Here is a 17,872-nt window from a genome sequence, read left to right as displayed (position 1 = left end):
ACTGCTAGAGCTAATTAATGAATATGGTGAAGTTGCAGGATACAAAATTAATGCACAGAAATCTCTTGCATTCCTATACACTAATGATGAAAAATCTGAAAGAGAAATTATGGAAACACTCCCATTTACCATTGCAACAAAAAGAATAAAATACCTAGGAATAAACCTACCTAGGGAGACAAAAGACCTGTATGCAGAAAACTATAAGACACTGATGAAAGAAATTAAAGATGATACCAACAGATGTAGAGATATACCATGTTCTTGGATTGGAAGAATCAACATTGTGAAAATGACTATACTACCCAAAGCAATCTACAGATTCAATGCAATCCCTATCAAATTACCAATGGCATTTTTTACGGAACTAGAACAAATCATCTTAAAATTTGTATGGAGACACAAAAGACCCCCGAATAGCCAAAGCAGTCTTGAGGGAAAAAAACGGAGCTGGAGGAATCAGACTTCCTGACTTCAGACTACACTACAAAGCTACAGTAATCAAGACAATATAGTACTGGCACAAAAACAGAAACACAGATCAATGGAACAAGATAGAAAGCCCAGAGATAAACCCACGCACCTATGGTCAACTAATCTATGACAAAGGAGGCAAAGATATACAATGGAGAAAAGACAGTCTCTTCAATAAGTGGTGCTGGGAAAACTGGACAGCTATATATAAAAGAATGAAATTAGAATACTCCCTAACACCATACACAAAAATAAACTCAAAATGCATTAGAGACCTACATGTAAGACTGGACACTATAAAACTCTTAGAGGAAAACATAGGAAGAACACTCTTTGACATAAATCACAGCAAGATCTTTTTTGATCCACCTCCTAGAGTAATGGAAATAAAAACAAAAATAAACAAATGGGACCTAATGAAACTTCAAAGCTTTTGCACAGCAAAGGAAACCATAAACAAGACAAAAAGACAACCCTCAGAATGGGAGAAAATATTTGCAAACGAATCAACGGACAAAGGATTAATCTCCAAAATATATAAACAGCTCATTCAGCTCAATATTAAAGAAACAAACACCCCAATCCAAAAATGGGCAGAAGACCTAAATAGACATTTCTCCAAAGAAGACATACAGACGGCCACGAAGCACATGAAAAGCTGCTCAACATCACTAATTATTAGAGAAATGCAAATCAAAACTACAATGAGGTATCACCTCACACCAGTTAGAATGGGCATCATCAGAAAATCTACAAACAACAAATGCTGGAGAGGGTGTGGAGAAAAGGGAACCCTCTTGCACTGTTGGTGGGAATGTAAATTGATACAGCCACTATGGAGAACAATATGGAGGTTCCTTAAAAAACTAAAAATAGAATTACCATATGACCCAGCAATCCCACTACTGGGCATATACCCAGAGAAAACCGTAATTCAAAAAGGCACATGCACCCGAATGTTCATTGCAGCACTATTTACAATAGCCAGGTCATGGAAGCAACCTAAATGCCCATCGACAGACGAATGGCTAAAGAAGATGTGGTACATATATCCAATGGAATATTACTCAGCCATAAAAAGGAACGAAATTGAGTCATTTGTTGAGACGTGGATGGATCTAGAGACTGTCATACAGAGTGAAGTAAGTCAGAAAGAGAAAAACAAATATCGCATATTAACGCATGTTTGTGGAACCTAGAAAAATGGTACAGATGAGCCGGTTTGCAGGGCAGAAGTTGAGACACAGATGTAGAGAACAAATGCATGGACGCCAAGAGGGGAAAACCGCGGTGGGGTGGGGATGGTGGTGTGCTGAATTGGGCGATTGGGATTGACATGTATACACTGATGTGTATAAAATTGATGACTAATAAGAACCTGCAGTATAAAAAAACAAACAAACAAAACAACTAATACTAAACTTTCATTGGGTTATTTGTATGGAAATATGTTAATATAAATGTTTCAGACATTACATGAAATTTCTAAAAATCTTATATGTTCTGGTATAATGTTATAAGTCATAATCCTAGTTTTTACATTAAAATGTGTATCTCAGAAATTAAAAAAAAAAAAAAACAGGCTTCCATCACTCACTTGTTCACTTCTTCACTCACGCGTTTATTCATTCAACAAATATTTCCAGAGTGTCTACTATGTGCCAAGCACCACGCTGAGTGCTGGGGATACAAAGGCAGAGAGGACTTGTCCACACACCAGAAGACAGAACTGTCACAAATACTCTGAGAGGATGACCAATATGGAGTCCCAAACAAACACTTTCCAACACAGACGGTCCTCAACCTCAGACACACCTCAGAACCAATTGGCAAAATGCCCAAATGACACTCAGTGCTCACAAACGGTTCTCAACGTCAGACACACATCAGAACCAATTGGCAAAATGCCCAAATAGCACTTGGTGCTCAAAAGAGAAGTTTGCCGGGTACACACCAGTGAACTTACCTTGGCCTTGGAGCTCGTCAGCTCGTGCGGAGGCATCTTTCCGTTCCACCAAGGGAAAGCGTACGCTGGCAGCCAGTGCCGAGCTGGGAAGAAACAGGGAGGAGCCCCGAAACAAATAGTTTCAACAACTGCTAGGAATGTCCTCCCAAACCCCCTCTCAGGGCCAGCGAGCCACGAGCAGCAAGCTACTCGCAACCATCCCGGCGCGTCTTTATGACGGCGGCTCTGGTCGGGAAAACCCGGGAGCCAGATATCGCGAGAGCACAGTCTCAGGTTGGGAGCCAAATACTTACCTAAAGTGGGTCCAGCTGCTCGCCGCTCAAAAGCCAATAAAGAGGCAAGTTTGGTGGAAAGGAAAGTTTGCTTTATTTCAAAGGCCAGCAACCGAGAGGGGAGGGCAGTCTCCTGTCCAAAGACCGACTCCCCCCACTGACAATCAGTGGGCAAGAGCTTTTATACGCAGAGGGAGGGGGCTACATGCAGAAACAGCACAGTCAGCTCTGACAGTTATCTTGAAATTGGTCATCCACCAATGGTCTGACCACCATCATCTTGTTTTAGGTACAGTTAATCTTCAGTTCCAGGGTCAGTTTGTTCCCATTTCTTTGAGGCCAGTTCTCAGAATTGTGGCAGCTTATGTCATGGCTACAGACTGGTCATCGTATAGTTAACTTCTTCCACCTGCTGGGGGTTTCAGTATCTACAAAGTAGCCTTCATCGAGTCATAGTAGTAACATCAAAGATCACAAATATAACCATGAAAAGTAAAATGAATGGGCTTAAATTTTAGGAGCAGATCAGAAAGGATTTTTAAATGTATTTATAACTCTGCAAGTCATTAAATAAGCAAGATAAGGAGACTTATTAGAAATAAACCAAATGCCCACTAATCCAGTTTCAGAGCCCAGGAACGCACCACACCTCAGCATTCCATGCAGACCTTGGTGCTGGAGATCTTTGCATTTTGCCCTTTTTAAGGTGCAGAGTGAAGTAGGGGGAAACTCCTGAGCTTTGTTTCCACCTGCAGAACACTGCTGACTCCAAATGTGGTGAGGTGTGGGGCAGTGGAGGGGGATCCCTCACACCAACAACCAATTTTGCAAATCTCTGGACACCAGCTGGGTGTCCTACAGTTCAATTCCATTGTAACATTACCTACCTGGAGTTAGTGCAGAACCCATGGATTACGGGCTCAGTCCCACAAGACAGCCTCCGCTTTACATGCCAATCACAAATCCAGGTCACCTGGACTTGTGACCAACTGGCTATAAACTGGGGGTTTTTACGACCCCCTCCTCAGGTTTGACAATTTACTAGACCAGCTCACAGAACTCAGGAAAGGACTTTACTTATAGTTACCAGTTTATTATAAAGGATATTACAAGGATACAGGTTGAATAACCAGATGAAGAGGTACATAGGACAAGGTCTGGAAAGATCCCGAGGACAGGAGCTTCTGTCCCTGTGAACCTGGGGTGTATTCCTCCCCAGCACGTTGGATGCATTCACCAACCTGGAAGTTCTTGAAACCCTGTAGTTTAAGGGTTTTTATGGAGGCTTTATTATGTAGGTATGGTTGGTTAAATCATTGGCCTTGGCGATCAGCTCAATCTCCAGCCCCTCTCCCTAGGTGGGGGTGGGGCTGAAAGGTCTAACCCTCTAATCACGTGGTTGGTTCCTCTGACAACCAGCCCCCATCCTGAAGCTCTCTAGGGGCCCACAGAGTCACCTCATTAACATAACTCAGGTATGGTCAAAGAAACTTGTTATGCGTAACAAAAAATATTCCTGTCACCCCTATCACTCAGGAAATTCCAAGGGTTTTAGGAGCTCTGTGCCGGGAACCAAAGACCAAATATGTATGTTATTATATCACAATAGCATAGGAAAGCTTTCTATTTAATAATCATGTCTTGGACTTCCCTGGTGGCGCAGTGGTTAAGAATCTGCCTGCCAATGCAGGGGACACAGGTTTGAGCCCTGGTCCGCGAAGATCCCAAATGCTGCAGAGCAACAAAGCCTGTGTGCCACAACTACTGAGCCCGAGCTTTGCCGCAACTACTGAAGCCCGTGCGCTCTAGAGCCCGTGCTCTGCAACAAGAAGCCACCGCAATGAGAAGCTCACACACCGCAACGAAGAGTAGCCCCTGCTCGCCGCAACTAGAGAAAGCCCACGTGCAGCAACGAAGACCCATTGTAGCCAAAAAATTTAAAAATAAAATAATTGTGTCTTGTAGTAGGATGTGACTTTCAAAGACCATTGAGAGGGGCAAGCTCAGCGGGCTGCTTTCTTCTGAGGACACAGCTAGTTGAGACCTTCCTAACCAGCATGGTCCTACCTCACCAAGCTGTCCTTACATTCTGGGCTCCTGCCTGTGGGGCCCGTCTTCCTTCTCACTCAGCTGGATTCAGGATACTTCACAGCACATCTCACAACTCAGAAGTCTTACAAAGAGCAAATAAGAGTTTCAAAAGATACTTTTTTATTTAATTAAAACATACATACAATGATATCACTTATATGTGGAATCTAAAAAATAAAACAAACTAGTGAATAAAACAAAAAAGAAGCCGACTCACTAGAAGAATGAACTAGTGGTTACCAGCGGGGAGAGGGAAGGGGGAGGGGCAACATAGGGCTAGGAGATAAAAAATAAAAGGGTTATTATGAGATTATATGGAATTGTGTGTGAAACTGTTGAAAATTGTAAACCACTATAGAATTTAAAGATCTTTCATTCAATTTTTAGAAAGTTTGAAAAAACATACATACAAATCATAAGGGAACAGATTAATAAATTATCAAAAAATAAAGAAATTTGGCCACCACACAGGTCAAGAAGTAGAATGCTGCCAGTACCCCCAAAAGAATGTGCTCTTTTGTGCTCGGCTTCTTTTGCACAATTTTATGGCTGTGAGATTCCATGTCGTGGGAAGCATGGGTTGGTTCATTTTTATTGATGTCCAGATTTTCATTGTATGAATGTACGACAATGTATGTGTCATTTCTGCAATTAACGGCCATTTGAAGTGTATCTAGTTTCTGGTTATTATAAACATGCTCGTGCATGTCTTTTGGTGCCCATGTCCACACGTTACTGTTGGGTACATACTTAGGAGTGGAATTGCTGTGCTTCGCATCCTTGTTTACACTAGGGATTGTTGGTCTGTTTAATTTTAGCCATTCTGGTGCTATGTAAATGGCATTTCATTATGGCTGTAATTAGCATTTCTCTATTACTAATGAGGTTGAGCCTCTTTACACGTGTTAAATGACTATTTAGATATCCTTTTTGTGATGTTCTGATTCAAGTATCTTGCCAACTTTTCTATGGTTTGTCAGCCTATTTATTTATTTATTTATTTTTAACTTATTTATTTTTGGCTGCGTTGGGTCTTCGTTGCTGCACACGGGCTTTCTCTAGTTGTGGAGAGCGGGGGCTACTCTTCGTTGCAGTGTGCAGGCTTCTCATTGAGGTGGTTTCTCATTGAGGTGGCTTCTCTTGTTGCGGAGCACGGTCTCTAGGTACACAGACTTCAGTAGTTGTGGCACGCGGGCTCAGTATTTGTGGCTCGCGGGCTTAGTTGCTCCGCGGCATGTGGGATCTTTCCAGACCAGGGATCGAACCCGTGTCCCCTGAATTGGCAGGCAGATTCTTAACCACTACGCCACCAGGGAAGTCCCTGCCTATTTATTATTGATTTGTAGGAGTTCTTTATAAATTCTGGAACCCTTTGGAGGCTATATGTGTTGCAATTATCTTCAACTCTGTGGCTTGCATTTTAACTCTCTTCATGGTGGCTTTTGATGAACAGAAGTTCTTAAAGTTAATGTAATTCGATTGTCTGTCTTTGTGCCAATACCACACACAGTCTTAAAAAGTACTCCAGTTTTATAGTAAATCTTGAAATCTTGTAGTTTGCATGCTCCAGCTTTTCTTTTTCCTTGTCTATTCTTGGCCCTCTGCATTTCCATAAATTTTAGCATCAGCTTGTCAATGTCTGAGATATTTATTAGGATTGTATTAAATCTACATAGATCAATTTGGGCAGAATTGACAGCTTAACAATTACACTTCCATTGTACTAACATAGGATAGCCCTTCACTACTTAAGTCTTCTTTAATTTTGCTCAGAAATACTTTGTACCATTCTATGTAGAAATCTTACACATCTTTTGTTAGATTTATTCCTAGGAGTTTGGGGGGTTTTTATGCTATGGCAAATGGTATCTTTTAAATTTTTTGTTTTCTGTTTGTTGCTGGTATATAGAGATACAGTTGATGTTTTATGTTGACTGTAGACCCAGTTTCCTTGATAAACTTGCCTGTTTATTTGTTTAACACTTTGTATATAGGTTCTTTGGGTTTATCTGTGATACAGTCATAGCATCTGAGAATAACAGTTTTATTTCATTTGTTCCAGTCCTTATGCTTTTGGTTTCCCTTTCTGTGTTCCACGCTGGCTCTGTGACCTCGGACTTAATGAGGCTTTTCCCTCTTTCCTTCTAGACGGCGGTGAGGTACATATTGACTATGAAGATAATTTTCCTGATGACAGATCTGTGTCATTCAGAGAGCTCATGGAGGATTCCCGGACAGAGGCAGAGGAGGACAGGGGTCAGGGAGAAGCCTCTGAGGAGGCTCCAAAGCAGGACCACCTGGTCTCTATTTCTGTGGGGAGAGAAGACACAGCCCAGGATACAGCTTTTGCACCAACCACAGGTTTGCCCAGCACTGGGAGCAGTGTCCCCACAGACCTGCCAGGATCCCGACAAAACCAGAAGTACATGTTCTGGTTTCCTGATGAGACCTTCCACAAGCCTGAGTTGGAAAAGGAGATGGACGAGGACACCAAAAAGCAGTTTCCTGCTGGAGACAACCACAGTGGCACCACATTGGCCCCAGGTGAGCCAGAAACTAGGGTCATCTACAGCAGCACTGATGGTCCCTTGGGGCCATTTGTGGGCAGGAATGACAGCAAGGCAGGTGACCCAATGGTGAGCAGCAGCGATGAGTCCTGGTTAGATGGCTACCCTGTGACCGATGGGGCTTGGAGGAAGACAGAGGCAGAAGAGGAGGAAGAGGAGGACAAGGGCAATCGATCAGTAGGGCTGGAAGAAACCATCCTAGTTACACCCAATCAGCCTGCTCTTGTGGAAGTTAAGAAGCCCAGGAGTACCACCCTCACACTCAGTGAGGACACAACCCACCGTTCAGTTCTTCCAACTCAAACACTAGATGTAGAAGCTTTGGCTCTCAGACCCATGAGTGTGTCTGAAACTGAGAGTCCCAGAAAGGGGGATGGTGACTTGACCAGGGACCAGTCGACTGTTCCTTGGAGATATGCCACAGAGAAGCCTCCCATGTCCACCCTACCCTATGAGCTCACCAGCTCTATCCTGGAGACGGTGACAACCGCCATCCAAAAGACATCGAACCTCATTCCCTCAACTGTCATGGCGGCCACCCAGACTCCAATGGAAATCACTGCCCCTGAGGTCCAGGATACCTTTCCATACCTGCTGTCTGAGGACTTCCTGGGACAGGAAGTCCCCGGCCCAGGTGCAAGCGAGGAGCTTCTTCCAACCTTGGAGCCCTGCGTAGGGGATAAGTGTCCCAGCCTCAGCAGAGGCCCCATCGTTGCCACCATTGTCACGGTCCTGTGCCTGCTGCTGTTCCTGGCGGGCATGGGGGCCGTGTGGGGCTACCGCAGGTGCCAGCGCAAGAGCTCCGTGTACAAGCTGAATGTTGGCCAGCGGCAGGTTGGTCACTACCACCAGCAGATTGAGATGGAGAAGTTCTAGCTACCTTGGGGGGCTCGCCCAAAGCCCCTTGGGAGGAAGATAAACTGTGACATATCACACTGAGAAACACTGACAATTCACTAGCGCATGAAACAAGTGGAGTAGGGCTCGTCTTCTTTTTCTCAGGTCTTGTTTTCTAGGCTGAGAAGCATCTCTGGAGGCACCTGGCAGGGCAGGGAGGCTTTGGTGGCATCTTCACACACCTCAGAATCCCCTTGACCATCTGCCCTGGAATCTGTTGCACTAATCCCAGACCTGTGCTTCCTAATTCCAGTGAGAGGTCAAAACTCACCTCTTCATCATACAGTTGTCTTTTCTTTTTTTTAAGGAAGAAAATGACTGAGCCTGTGACATGAAATTTTCGAAATAGATGTGATGTACAGAGCATTTGAGAGCAGTGTTATTTCGGATATAGATATTTAATTGCTGGGAGTGGGATATGGAAGAGTAATGGGTTATTTCCTTTTAATGCTGTGACGTTGCTGAGGGCATATGAGCCAAGAACCAGGACATAGTCTAGAAGCTTTGAGATTTTTAAAAAATTGTTTGTTGAAATTGGAAAGAATTTACGACAGATGTTTGGTGGGGGGGTTAGGGGAGGAGTGGTGGGACACACATCCACCCCGTTCCCTCTATCCTGTGGGACAGCCCATCGTTTTTTTTAAAAAACAAGGTTTGCTTTGTACCGGTAAGCACCGTTTCCTCTCAGAAGCAGTGGCCTGGTTTTCCTTGACCAGTCTGTGCCTAGGAATGTCTTAGAGTTTTTGCCAGGACTAACAAAACTCAGTCCTCGGTTTCCTTTCTCAGGATTAACCATTTCTCTGAACTCCAGGAAGAGAGAATGAGCTAGGAGGGAAAAAATGTTTCAAGAGGGCCAAGGGCTAGGATATCAAGCATGGGTACCTTCCTGATAGAGAAGCAGAGGAATTGAAAAGGAATATGAAATGATCTGTGCCGATCTGTTCTTTACCCTGTTGTGGCGATTGTGAGCCCTCTAGAAACAGCCTGAGTGCAGGATGGACTCCCCATGGCTGTTGAGCACCCAGTTCACGGTGTCTCGATCATCTTATGGTGACTCAGCACATCTCGCTTATGATGACAGAGCATGGTCCTCAGACCAGTGGCATCAACATCACCTGGGAACTTGCTAGAGGTGCAAATTCTCTGGTTCCACCCAGATGAAGTGGAGACCCTGGGGGTGGGACCCAGCTATCTGTGCTTTAACTAGCCCTCCAGGTGATTCTGATGCACGCTCAAGACTGAACCACAGGCTTACAAGCACATAAATTTTGAGCTTTGAGGCCAGCCGAGGCTCTGGAGGCACCGATGAGGAACACCTGAGGTCTGTCTTGCACGGAGGTCAGGCATCACTGTGCCCCTGGATAGCATTTGAGGCTGCCGAAACATCACCTCCAACTCAAAAATAGGTAATATTAATACAAATGTATTAATAAATTTATTACAAATAAATAATACATGCAAATGTATTATTTGATAGAACTGCAAAATAAACCCAACACATCAGTTTTTAAGTTTTTATTGATTTGGTGTCATCTAAATTAATGTTATAGGATCTAAAAATGCACGTAGAAAGGGAATGCTTAAAAACACTGTAAACCTAAATTGTATGTCATCATGTGTGTTTTGAGACTGGTAAATGTTTACTGCTCACAAAAATTTGGGGGTGGGGATCCATTAACACAAAGCTTCTGACATTTTTTAAATAAATAATTATTTCCCCAGTTACTTAGTGTATTTTATATCTGCGTTACATCACAGTGGTTTTTTTAAAAAGGATTCTCTAGTAGTCTTGAAAGTAATGTCTTAGTAGTTGTTGGATCTAAGACCACCCTTTCTAAGCCTAACTGTCAGCCATGTGACCTCCCACAGCAGGATTTGGGGGAGTCTGCGGAGCTCCTGCCCCCTCCTCCCTCCTTCCATCTTCCTCACCCCAACCAGAGACCATGCCTCTCACTACAACAAAAAGCCCAGGGCCTTGCTACTCAAAGTGTGGTTCCCAGGCCAGCAGCACAGACACCACTTAGGAGCTTGTTAGAAATGCAGAATCTCAGGCCCCTCCCCAAACCTGCTGACTCAAGGAGCTTGTTAGAAATGCAGAATCTCAGGCCCCTCCCCAGACCTGCTGACTCAGACTCCATGTTTGACAAGATGCTCAGGTGATGGGTGCGTGCGGTCAAGTTTGAGAAGCACTGGCCTAAGAGACCAGAACCAATTGCCTCCCTTCTCCTAACTGATGGGACAGTCAAAGGAATCAATAGAGAGACTTAGGGGTAGGGACTGGTCAGGAAAGCCTGGGGAGGGTTAAGAGAACCATCAAGGTGTGGTGGAGGGCTGTTAGGGGCCCAGACGAGAGCTTCAGCAACAGGAAAGCCCCCGAGGGACAAGGGCTCCGGTCTCAAGAAGAATACAGCCCCTGTCCAGCGGTGGCCTAGAGAGGCAGGGTTTTTAAAGACCTGGACCTCTTCTCTCATCCTGCAGTCCCTTGCCATGCAAGTCCCAGCTGCGGTCAGCAGCAGTCGAGGGTGAGGGAGCCCAGGCAATGTCTACCCAGGGGCACAGGGCAAGGTGGACAACAGATCTGGAGGCGTGAATGGAGTAACCCAGCTCAGAGACCGTCAGCAGGTGAACCCTCCTGGGCAGGTGAACCCTCCTCCTGCTGCCCTGTTGGCTGCTAAAATGCTCATAAATGCATACGCATACCCTTCTCACCCAGAGAATTGTCCTCAGCCTAATGGGAGTTCTGTCACCCAGGAGTTAGCCCCTCACACCCCTCCACCCATGCAGCACCCTGCATGCAGCCAGTGAGTAATGGACACAAGCACACAGAAGGCCAGCCTCCTTGCTTCAAGGTGGGAGAGCTCCCATGGGATCATGCTGAGGCTGGTCTCCAATGAGACCACACCCTTTCCAGCTCCTTCCTGCTTCCCTTCTCCTGAGAGCACCCCGTCACTCACACAAGGCTTTGCTTCAAGAGATCAGGACTTAAGACGCCCATTGATGGGTAAACTCTTACTGCCTACACTGCCCCTCCTGCTCAGTCCAAACTTTTCCACTGTATCCTCTGGAATTCCTGGGCTGACATCAACAGAATCCCTGTGTCCTCCACCTCCTCTTCCAATAGCCAATGTGTGTGAACTCTCTGGGCCATGGGTCTAGTTTTGCCCTGGCTGGTTCCTCACTCTTTCCACCTGCCTCCTTCTACACTTTTCTTTCTCCTTGCTGGTCCTTGGGTGATAGGCCTGGAGCACAGTAGCTGTTGGCTGTCATGCCTGGAGGCTTTTGGTCCTCGTTAAACAGTAAATACTTTGTCACTTCTCAGACCTTGGCAGCAAGGGACCAGCTCATCAGATCCAAAGCAAGCCCTGGATTCCCAGTGTTTTCCTAGTGAGATCCCAGTTCTCTGAAAGAGAGTCCTCCTGGGGAGACGAATGAGCCTGCATCTCCTGAAGGCTCTGGGCCCGCCCATGGCTGGCAAGGACTCCCCCTCTGCGTGACAGCCAACAGTCCTTGGGGTGAGGGTTCTGCTTCACTAGATGCACATCCGAAAGCTCACAGACCTGAGAAAGCAGCTCATTACAACACGCGTCCTAGAATGACTGGGTGTGGTTAAGACAGCCCCACCACCAGACAGAGAAAGAAAGCAGTCAAGAATAAGCAAAGTAAGGGACTTCCCTGCTGGTCCAGTGGTGAAGACCCCACGCTTCCACTGCAGGGGCACGGGTTGGATCCCTGGTCGGGGAACTAAGATCCCGCATGCTGTGCGGTCAAAAAAAAAAAAGAATAAGCAAAGTAAAACATTTAATGTGATTCTAATTTCCCACAGGGTGAAATTGTACCCACTGCCCTGACCCAAGGAGAGGAGGTGGAAAAGATATCGGCAACAACCTTTGTAGTGTGGCCTGCTGACCACGACCCTAAAGTGGGCCATCTTGTTTCTGTTGGTACAGTTAAGAAATTGCTTCATTTCTTCCCACTCTTTTTCTCGTAAAAGGAGGCACCATTAATCTTACGCTATCAGCTCCAAGAGGATGGCCAGTCAACTCACTCATTCAACGAGCCAGATTTGAGGTGGGGCGCAGTTTAGGCCTAGGGTATGGTACTCACTGTGCTCACCTCCGAGACAGAGCATTCTGCTATGGCACATTCCACGGCTGCTCCTGACTTGTTTCTGGGGTAGGAGTGGGTCAGTGAAGGCGAAGCTGGGCCGTCCTGGTGAATTCGCTCTCAGGGAGATGCCCCGGGGACGGGCTGCAGGCACAGGAAGTCCTATGCACAAAACCTTTGGCTGAGGCTGACTTAAGGTCCCTTCCCTTCCCACCCGCCTCCTTGTATATAGTTTAAACTCTCCACACTAGGTCATTCAAGCCTGGAGTCACCAGAAAAAAGAAGTCGCTGTTTGGGAGATGGCAGATGGTCAAGAGTTCGGACAGCTGCGATGAAGGATTAGTTGTGGGTTTTTCTCAGAGCCTCGCTACAAACTGTGCTGCCGTTCCATGTGCAAACACTATTAAATGAGAATGTTTTCTCTGGCTCCAATCCACCTCTCCCCACAGTTTAAGTATTGAATTTTTTTTAAAAAAACTGAAGTAGTTTAGGTTTACATCTCACATTTAAAACTTAAAAACGTTATTTCCATCAATGTTGGCAGAAACGGGCCACTGTTGATTCCACCAGCAGTCATAATAAACTCTTTCCCACTGACAATCTAACACATCATTTTCTGTTTGCCACTGAGTTTGGTTCAATAAAATTTTTGTGCTCTTAAAATTCCCTTAGTAAGAACTCCTAAAAGCAACGTTTCCGAAGGCGGCATTTGTGGGCAACGGACCCAGTGGTTCTGGATCCCAGAGGTGAGCACAACAGGTTAGTGGCAGTAATTAGAAAGCCTCAAACTCAGAAAGATATTAGTACATTGAATAGCGTGGTATGTACAACATCTCAGTCCATCAGTTGCTTTTAAACCTTTAGGTACACACAAACCTGCCCCCAGCCCTTCCCTGCTAAGGTAAAGTGTGAACATTAACAGAGGTGCAGGGGGTGCCTTTAGACCCTCCCCAGTGTAGGCCCCTGCCTGGGCTGCCTGAGAGGCATTGGGGCTGGAGAGAACCCCCTGCCCCATGGTGGGCAGCCTCCCTGGGTGGAAACCTAACAGTACCCGTGGGGCTGCACGCAGGTGGGTCAGAGGACAAGCAAGGCATCCTAGTCTCGGTCTGGAAACTCCCACAAAGCTTACAAATGTGTCTTGTTTTGTTTTGTTTTGTTTTTTTCAAAAGACAGGGCAGACTAATGCTGAGCCCACAAGGTCTCAATCCAGGATTCTTCTAGGTTCTTCCAAGAAAACCCGCTCAGGGAGGTACTGGGCTGAGGTCGCTGAATGCAGCCTGCGAGCTGGGGTTTTTTCATGGTGGGTTTGGAAGAATCGCCCCACTTTTTTTTTTTTCTTTCATTTAATTGGTTTGGCTTCTTTCGAAGTAAAAACTTAGTAATTTGGTTCCACAGCCTTCAAGCAAAGCAAAGTGCTGACGGTGTTGATCCTACTGTCCCCAGGGTTTCTTTCCCAGGGGACACCGCTAGGATGGGGGTGGAGGCGCTTTCAGTCCCCAGCGAAAAGAGGCCGACCTCAGACAGTGAAGGAGAACCTCCGCCCACCACCAGGCAACCCTGTGGGGAACATCCTCACCCACAGAAAGCTCACCCGGGCTCCGAGGGGGAGGGCCAGAGGGAAGCTCTGTGGGCACAGAGAGGTGGACAGAGTCAGGCCTCCTTGCATGTCCTCGTACAGCCAGGAAGAGCCGCAGCCCGGAGCTTCAAGGAGGCTCAAGCGTGTGCAGGTCCAGAGCCTCCACTGATGGGGTCCTGGGGCAGGGCACCCAAGCACGGGCCCCACCTGCCTTGCAGTCCCGCCCTGGGACCCACTCCCCACTGGATCCCTGACTTAGGCTCTGCTAATGACCTCACCTGAGAAAATGCTCCAATTTGATTTGCAGCCTGAACCTGGCATCCCAGCCTCAGACAGCTGCTTGGCACCGAATGCCTTACTTACCCACCCAGCCATCCTCCCCATCTCAGGAAATGGCAACTCCATCCTTTCTGTGCTTCAGGCCCAAAACCTCGAGGTCACCTCGAGCCTCTCTCTTTTTCCCTCTTATGCTCTACAGCCAATCTGTTAGTAAATCCTATTGGCCCTGCTTTCAAAAAAAATCCGCAATCTGACCACTCCTCACCATGTCTCTCCTGCTACCGCCCAGGGCCGAGCCCGCATCCCCCTTGCCTGGATTTTTGCAGCCATCCCCTAATTGGTATTCCTGCTTCTACCCTTGCTCGCTTCCAGGTTTCTCACAGGATGGCAGCTGGCGTGCTCCCTGTAAAACGCAAGTCAGCCCAGGCTCCGCTCTGCTCCATAGCTCCCACCCCACTCAGGGCAGAAGCCAGTGGCTTTACACTGGCCGGCAAGGCTGAGCCATCCACCCTCCCACCCACACACTTATCCTCACCTCCTTCCATTCTGCCCCTGGCCCACACCTCCCCTGGGCCTCCTTACTGTCCCCGGACCACACAAGCGCATCCCCACTGTTGGGCACTGCACACGCTGCCCCCTCTGGCCTGGAATGCTCTGCCCTGAGACCCACTTCCCTAGGTCTCTGCTCTGCTGTCACCTTGCTGAGGCTTCCCCTGACCACGCTAGTTAAAACTGAAGCCTTGGGACTTCCCTGGCGGTCCAGTGGTTAAGACTCCATGCTTCCACTGCAGGGGGCCCGGGTTTGATCCCTGGTCGGGGAACTAAGATCCCACATGCGCCGCAGCCAAAAAATTCAAAAAACAAAACAAAAACTGCAGCCTCATCTCCAGGCCTCCTTACCCCCTTCTCTGCTTAATTTTTCTCCATAGCAATGATCACCCTTTGATGCCTTGTACATATTTATTTTTGTTTATCTGTTGTCTGTCTTTCCCTGAAGAATGTAGGCTCCGTGAGGGCAGGGACTTTTTTTTTTCTGTTTTTCTGTGCAGTATCTCCAGTGCCCAGGTCAAAGCCTAGCACGTAGTAGGTACTCAGTAAATATTTGTTGAAAGCGTGAATGAAACTAGCTTCCCTCTGCTTCCTTCCATTCCCAACTCTGAGACTAACGGCTGAGCACTGTCCTCAGATGGGATCTACCAACCATTGTAAGACTTTGGACATGTGAAAGTGCTGGGCAAAAGCCACATTTCTGTACTCGACCCTGTCTACCCAACTTCTTTTTCAATGGGCGCCAGAAAAAATGCAGGTCAGACCGTGTACAGACCATCATGAGGAGAAGTTTAGCCTTTGTCCTCACCATCTTTGCTGGATCAGGGGATGGGGAGAAACAAAACCAAAATGTGGAAAAGCAGAAAGGCTAGAGTAGGTTTTTATAATTATCACCTTTTAGGAGTATTTTTCTTATTTAAAAAATAATACTGATTTTCTGCGAAAAGAAAAAAACTATCCATGGAAAACTGTCCTTCTAACCAAAATGGTAAGAAAGCAGGTATAAAAATGGAGAAGGCAGGTGTGAAGATGGGGGGCAGGTGTGAAGATGGGGAGACAGGTGTGAAGAGGGGGAGACAGGTGTGAAGAGGGGGAGACAGGTGTGAAGGGGGCAGGTGTGAAGGGGGAAGGTGTGAAGATGGGGGCAGGTGTGAAGGGGTCAGGTGTGAAGATGGAGGGCAGGTGTGAAGGGGCAGGTGTGAAGATGGGAAGCAGGTGTGAAGAGGGGGGCAGGTGTGAAGATGGGGGGCAAGTGTGGGGGGCAGGTGTGAAGATGGGGGCAGGTGTGAAGGGGGCAGGTGTGAAGGGGGAAGGTGTGAAGGGGGAAGGTGTGAAGATGGGGGGCAGGTGTGAAGGGGGCAGTGTGAAGATGGGAAGCAGGTGTGAAGAGGGGGGCAGGTGTGAAGATGAGGAGGCAGGTGTGAAGGGGGGCAGGTATGAAGATGGGAAGCAGGTGTGAAGGGGGGCAGGTGTGAAGATGGGGGTCAGGTGTGAAGAGAGGGGGCAGGTGTGAAGAGGGGGGGCAGGTGTGGACGCGTGGAAGGCAGGCTCACCCCTGGTTAGCTGTAGTGAGAGATGGGGGCTTCCCTTTCACTTCACAGAGTAAAGAGAAGGCTCCGAGGTATCAACAACTTGTACTATTAGGAAAAGGAAGACAAAGAATCTGTGTTCCTGAACATCGAGAGGAAGTCTCTCTGGCTGCTGGGGGCTAGCTGGTCTCCTCCAGCTCCAAGAGGTCATCCACATACTCCACAACCTCTCCCTGTAAGAGACAATAAGACACCTCTGTTAAGCGGGTACCTGACCTTCAAAGTGCTGGTGAGCAGAGACCGTTTCCAAGAGGCAATTGCCAGCCACCCCTAGGCCAGAGCAGCCTTTCTTCCCTCGAGCCCAGAGGATCTGACTTCTCCCTGGGAGGGACCTGGCTTCCACACCATGTGAACTTGGAGTCAAGTGCTCCAAGACCCCCAGATGGCCTGTGTGAACTGGTGGTCCAGCCCCTTCTGAAAGACCCCATTTAGTGCCCCTTCCTCTGTGCATCCCTCCCCCAGCCCTACTCCCCTCCCATTAGCAGTTACCCCACAGGAAGACTTTCTGTCTGTTCCCTTTCTGCCTTGATCACCAGACCACGAGCTTTTCAAGGACCAGGACCTTCTTCTGCAGAAACTGGCACACAAAGGTCTCAGTAAACTTGCTAGGGAATGGCTGACTGCGTGTAGGCGTGTTACTGCTGGTGCCACTGAAGCCATCAGGCCACTCAAACAAGAGATGCTTGGGTGGTACAGGAGCCCACCTGCTCCCTCCTTTTGCAATGAGCCTTAAGCCTCTACCTGAAACAGCCCAGCATACTTTCTGATTTCCTTCTCTGCGTTGATTCCACTCCCACGACACACCTGACCCACCAGCTGATGACACCCATTCCCTTTACTGCAGAGAATGAGTGAATCACCAGGAAGGCCAAGCCCCTTCCCCTGAGGTCAGTACAGGCAGCCCCACCGATGGTGACCACCCCCTGCTAAAGCCCGGCCCCCCTCACGGAGGCCTCCTTCCCAGGCCAAGAGCCAATTTGCTCCTTTTGATATTTTAGCACAGAGAGAGTCATAAAATCTCTCAGCATTTGAGAATAGTTAGAAAATCTATCAAGTACATGAGACACAAAAGGGGCCTTATTATTTTTATCAAATGCTTCTACACGTCATGCCTGCAATTAGGAACTCAAGTGATGGGAGTGGAAGACCACTGCTTGAATAAACAACATTCTTCAGTTGCTTTCTGGACCCCAAAAGGAAAACAGGGTATGGCAGAGGATTACATATATGGCCATGACATCTGTTCCCAGGGTTACTGTCTCCTGCTGTGTGGCTACTGTGAGGTGGGGATGATAGTATTGTTTGCTTTTAGCTCACTACTAAGTGTCCCCGGCAATAGAGATGAAAGAAACACATCCTCCTATAAGGTCACTGGTGTCGCGCTCAGATCTATCGATATTTTCCAGGCACCCATCCCCCAGCTGCTGGGAGTGTCGTTGCTAATGGCTTATACCTGTCCCTTCTCTGCATGACTGATCTTGGCCAAAATGAGCAGCCCTGCCAGGGAG

General features: G+C 47.3%; 2 protein-coding genes across 2 annotated transcripts in view; one reads left to right on the top strand and one right to left on the bottom strand.

Moving 5' to 3' along the window:
• Positions 1-8,279, top strand: part of SUSD5 (sushi domain containing 5) — a 52,768-nt gene extending 44,489 nt beyond the window's left edge. The window contains exon 5 of the mRNA XM_061195241.1: positions 6,952-8,279. Coding sequence (XP_061051224.1) covers positions 6,952-8,246 — 1,295 coding nt within the window. The 3' untranslated portion in view covers positions 8,247-8,279. The remainder of the gene's footprint in view (positions 1-6,951) is intronic.
• Positions 8,280-16,397: 8,118 nt separating this feature from the next.
• CRTAP (cartilage associated protein) overlaps positions 16,398-17,872 on the bottom strand; it is a 33,703-nt gene continuing 32,228 nt past the window's right edge. Inside the window, exon 7 of the mRNA XM_061195240.1 lies at positions 16,398-16,537. Coding sequence (XP_061051223.1) covers positions 16,484-16,537 — 54 coding nt within the window. The 3' untranslated portion in view covers positions 16,398-16,483. The remainder of the gene's footprint in view (positions 16,538-17,872) is intronic.

The sequence above is a fragment of the Eubalaena glacialis genome, chromosome 7, assembly GCF_028564815.1.
Source record: "Eubalaena glacialis isolate mEubGla1 chromosome 7, mEubGla1.1.hap2.+ XY, whole genome shotgun sequence".
NCBI lineage: Eukaryota > Metazoa > Chordata > Mammalia > Artiodactyla > Balaenidae > Eubalaena > Eubalaena glacialis.
Note: the sequence above shows the minus strand (reverse complement) of the source record. Positions and strands in the feature narration are given on the sequence as shown.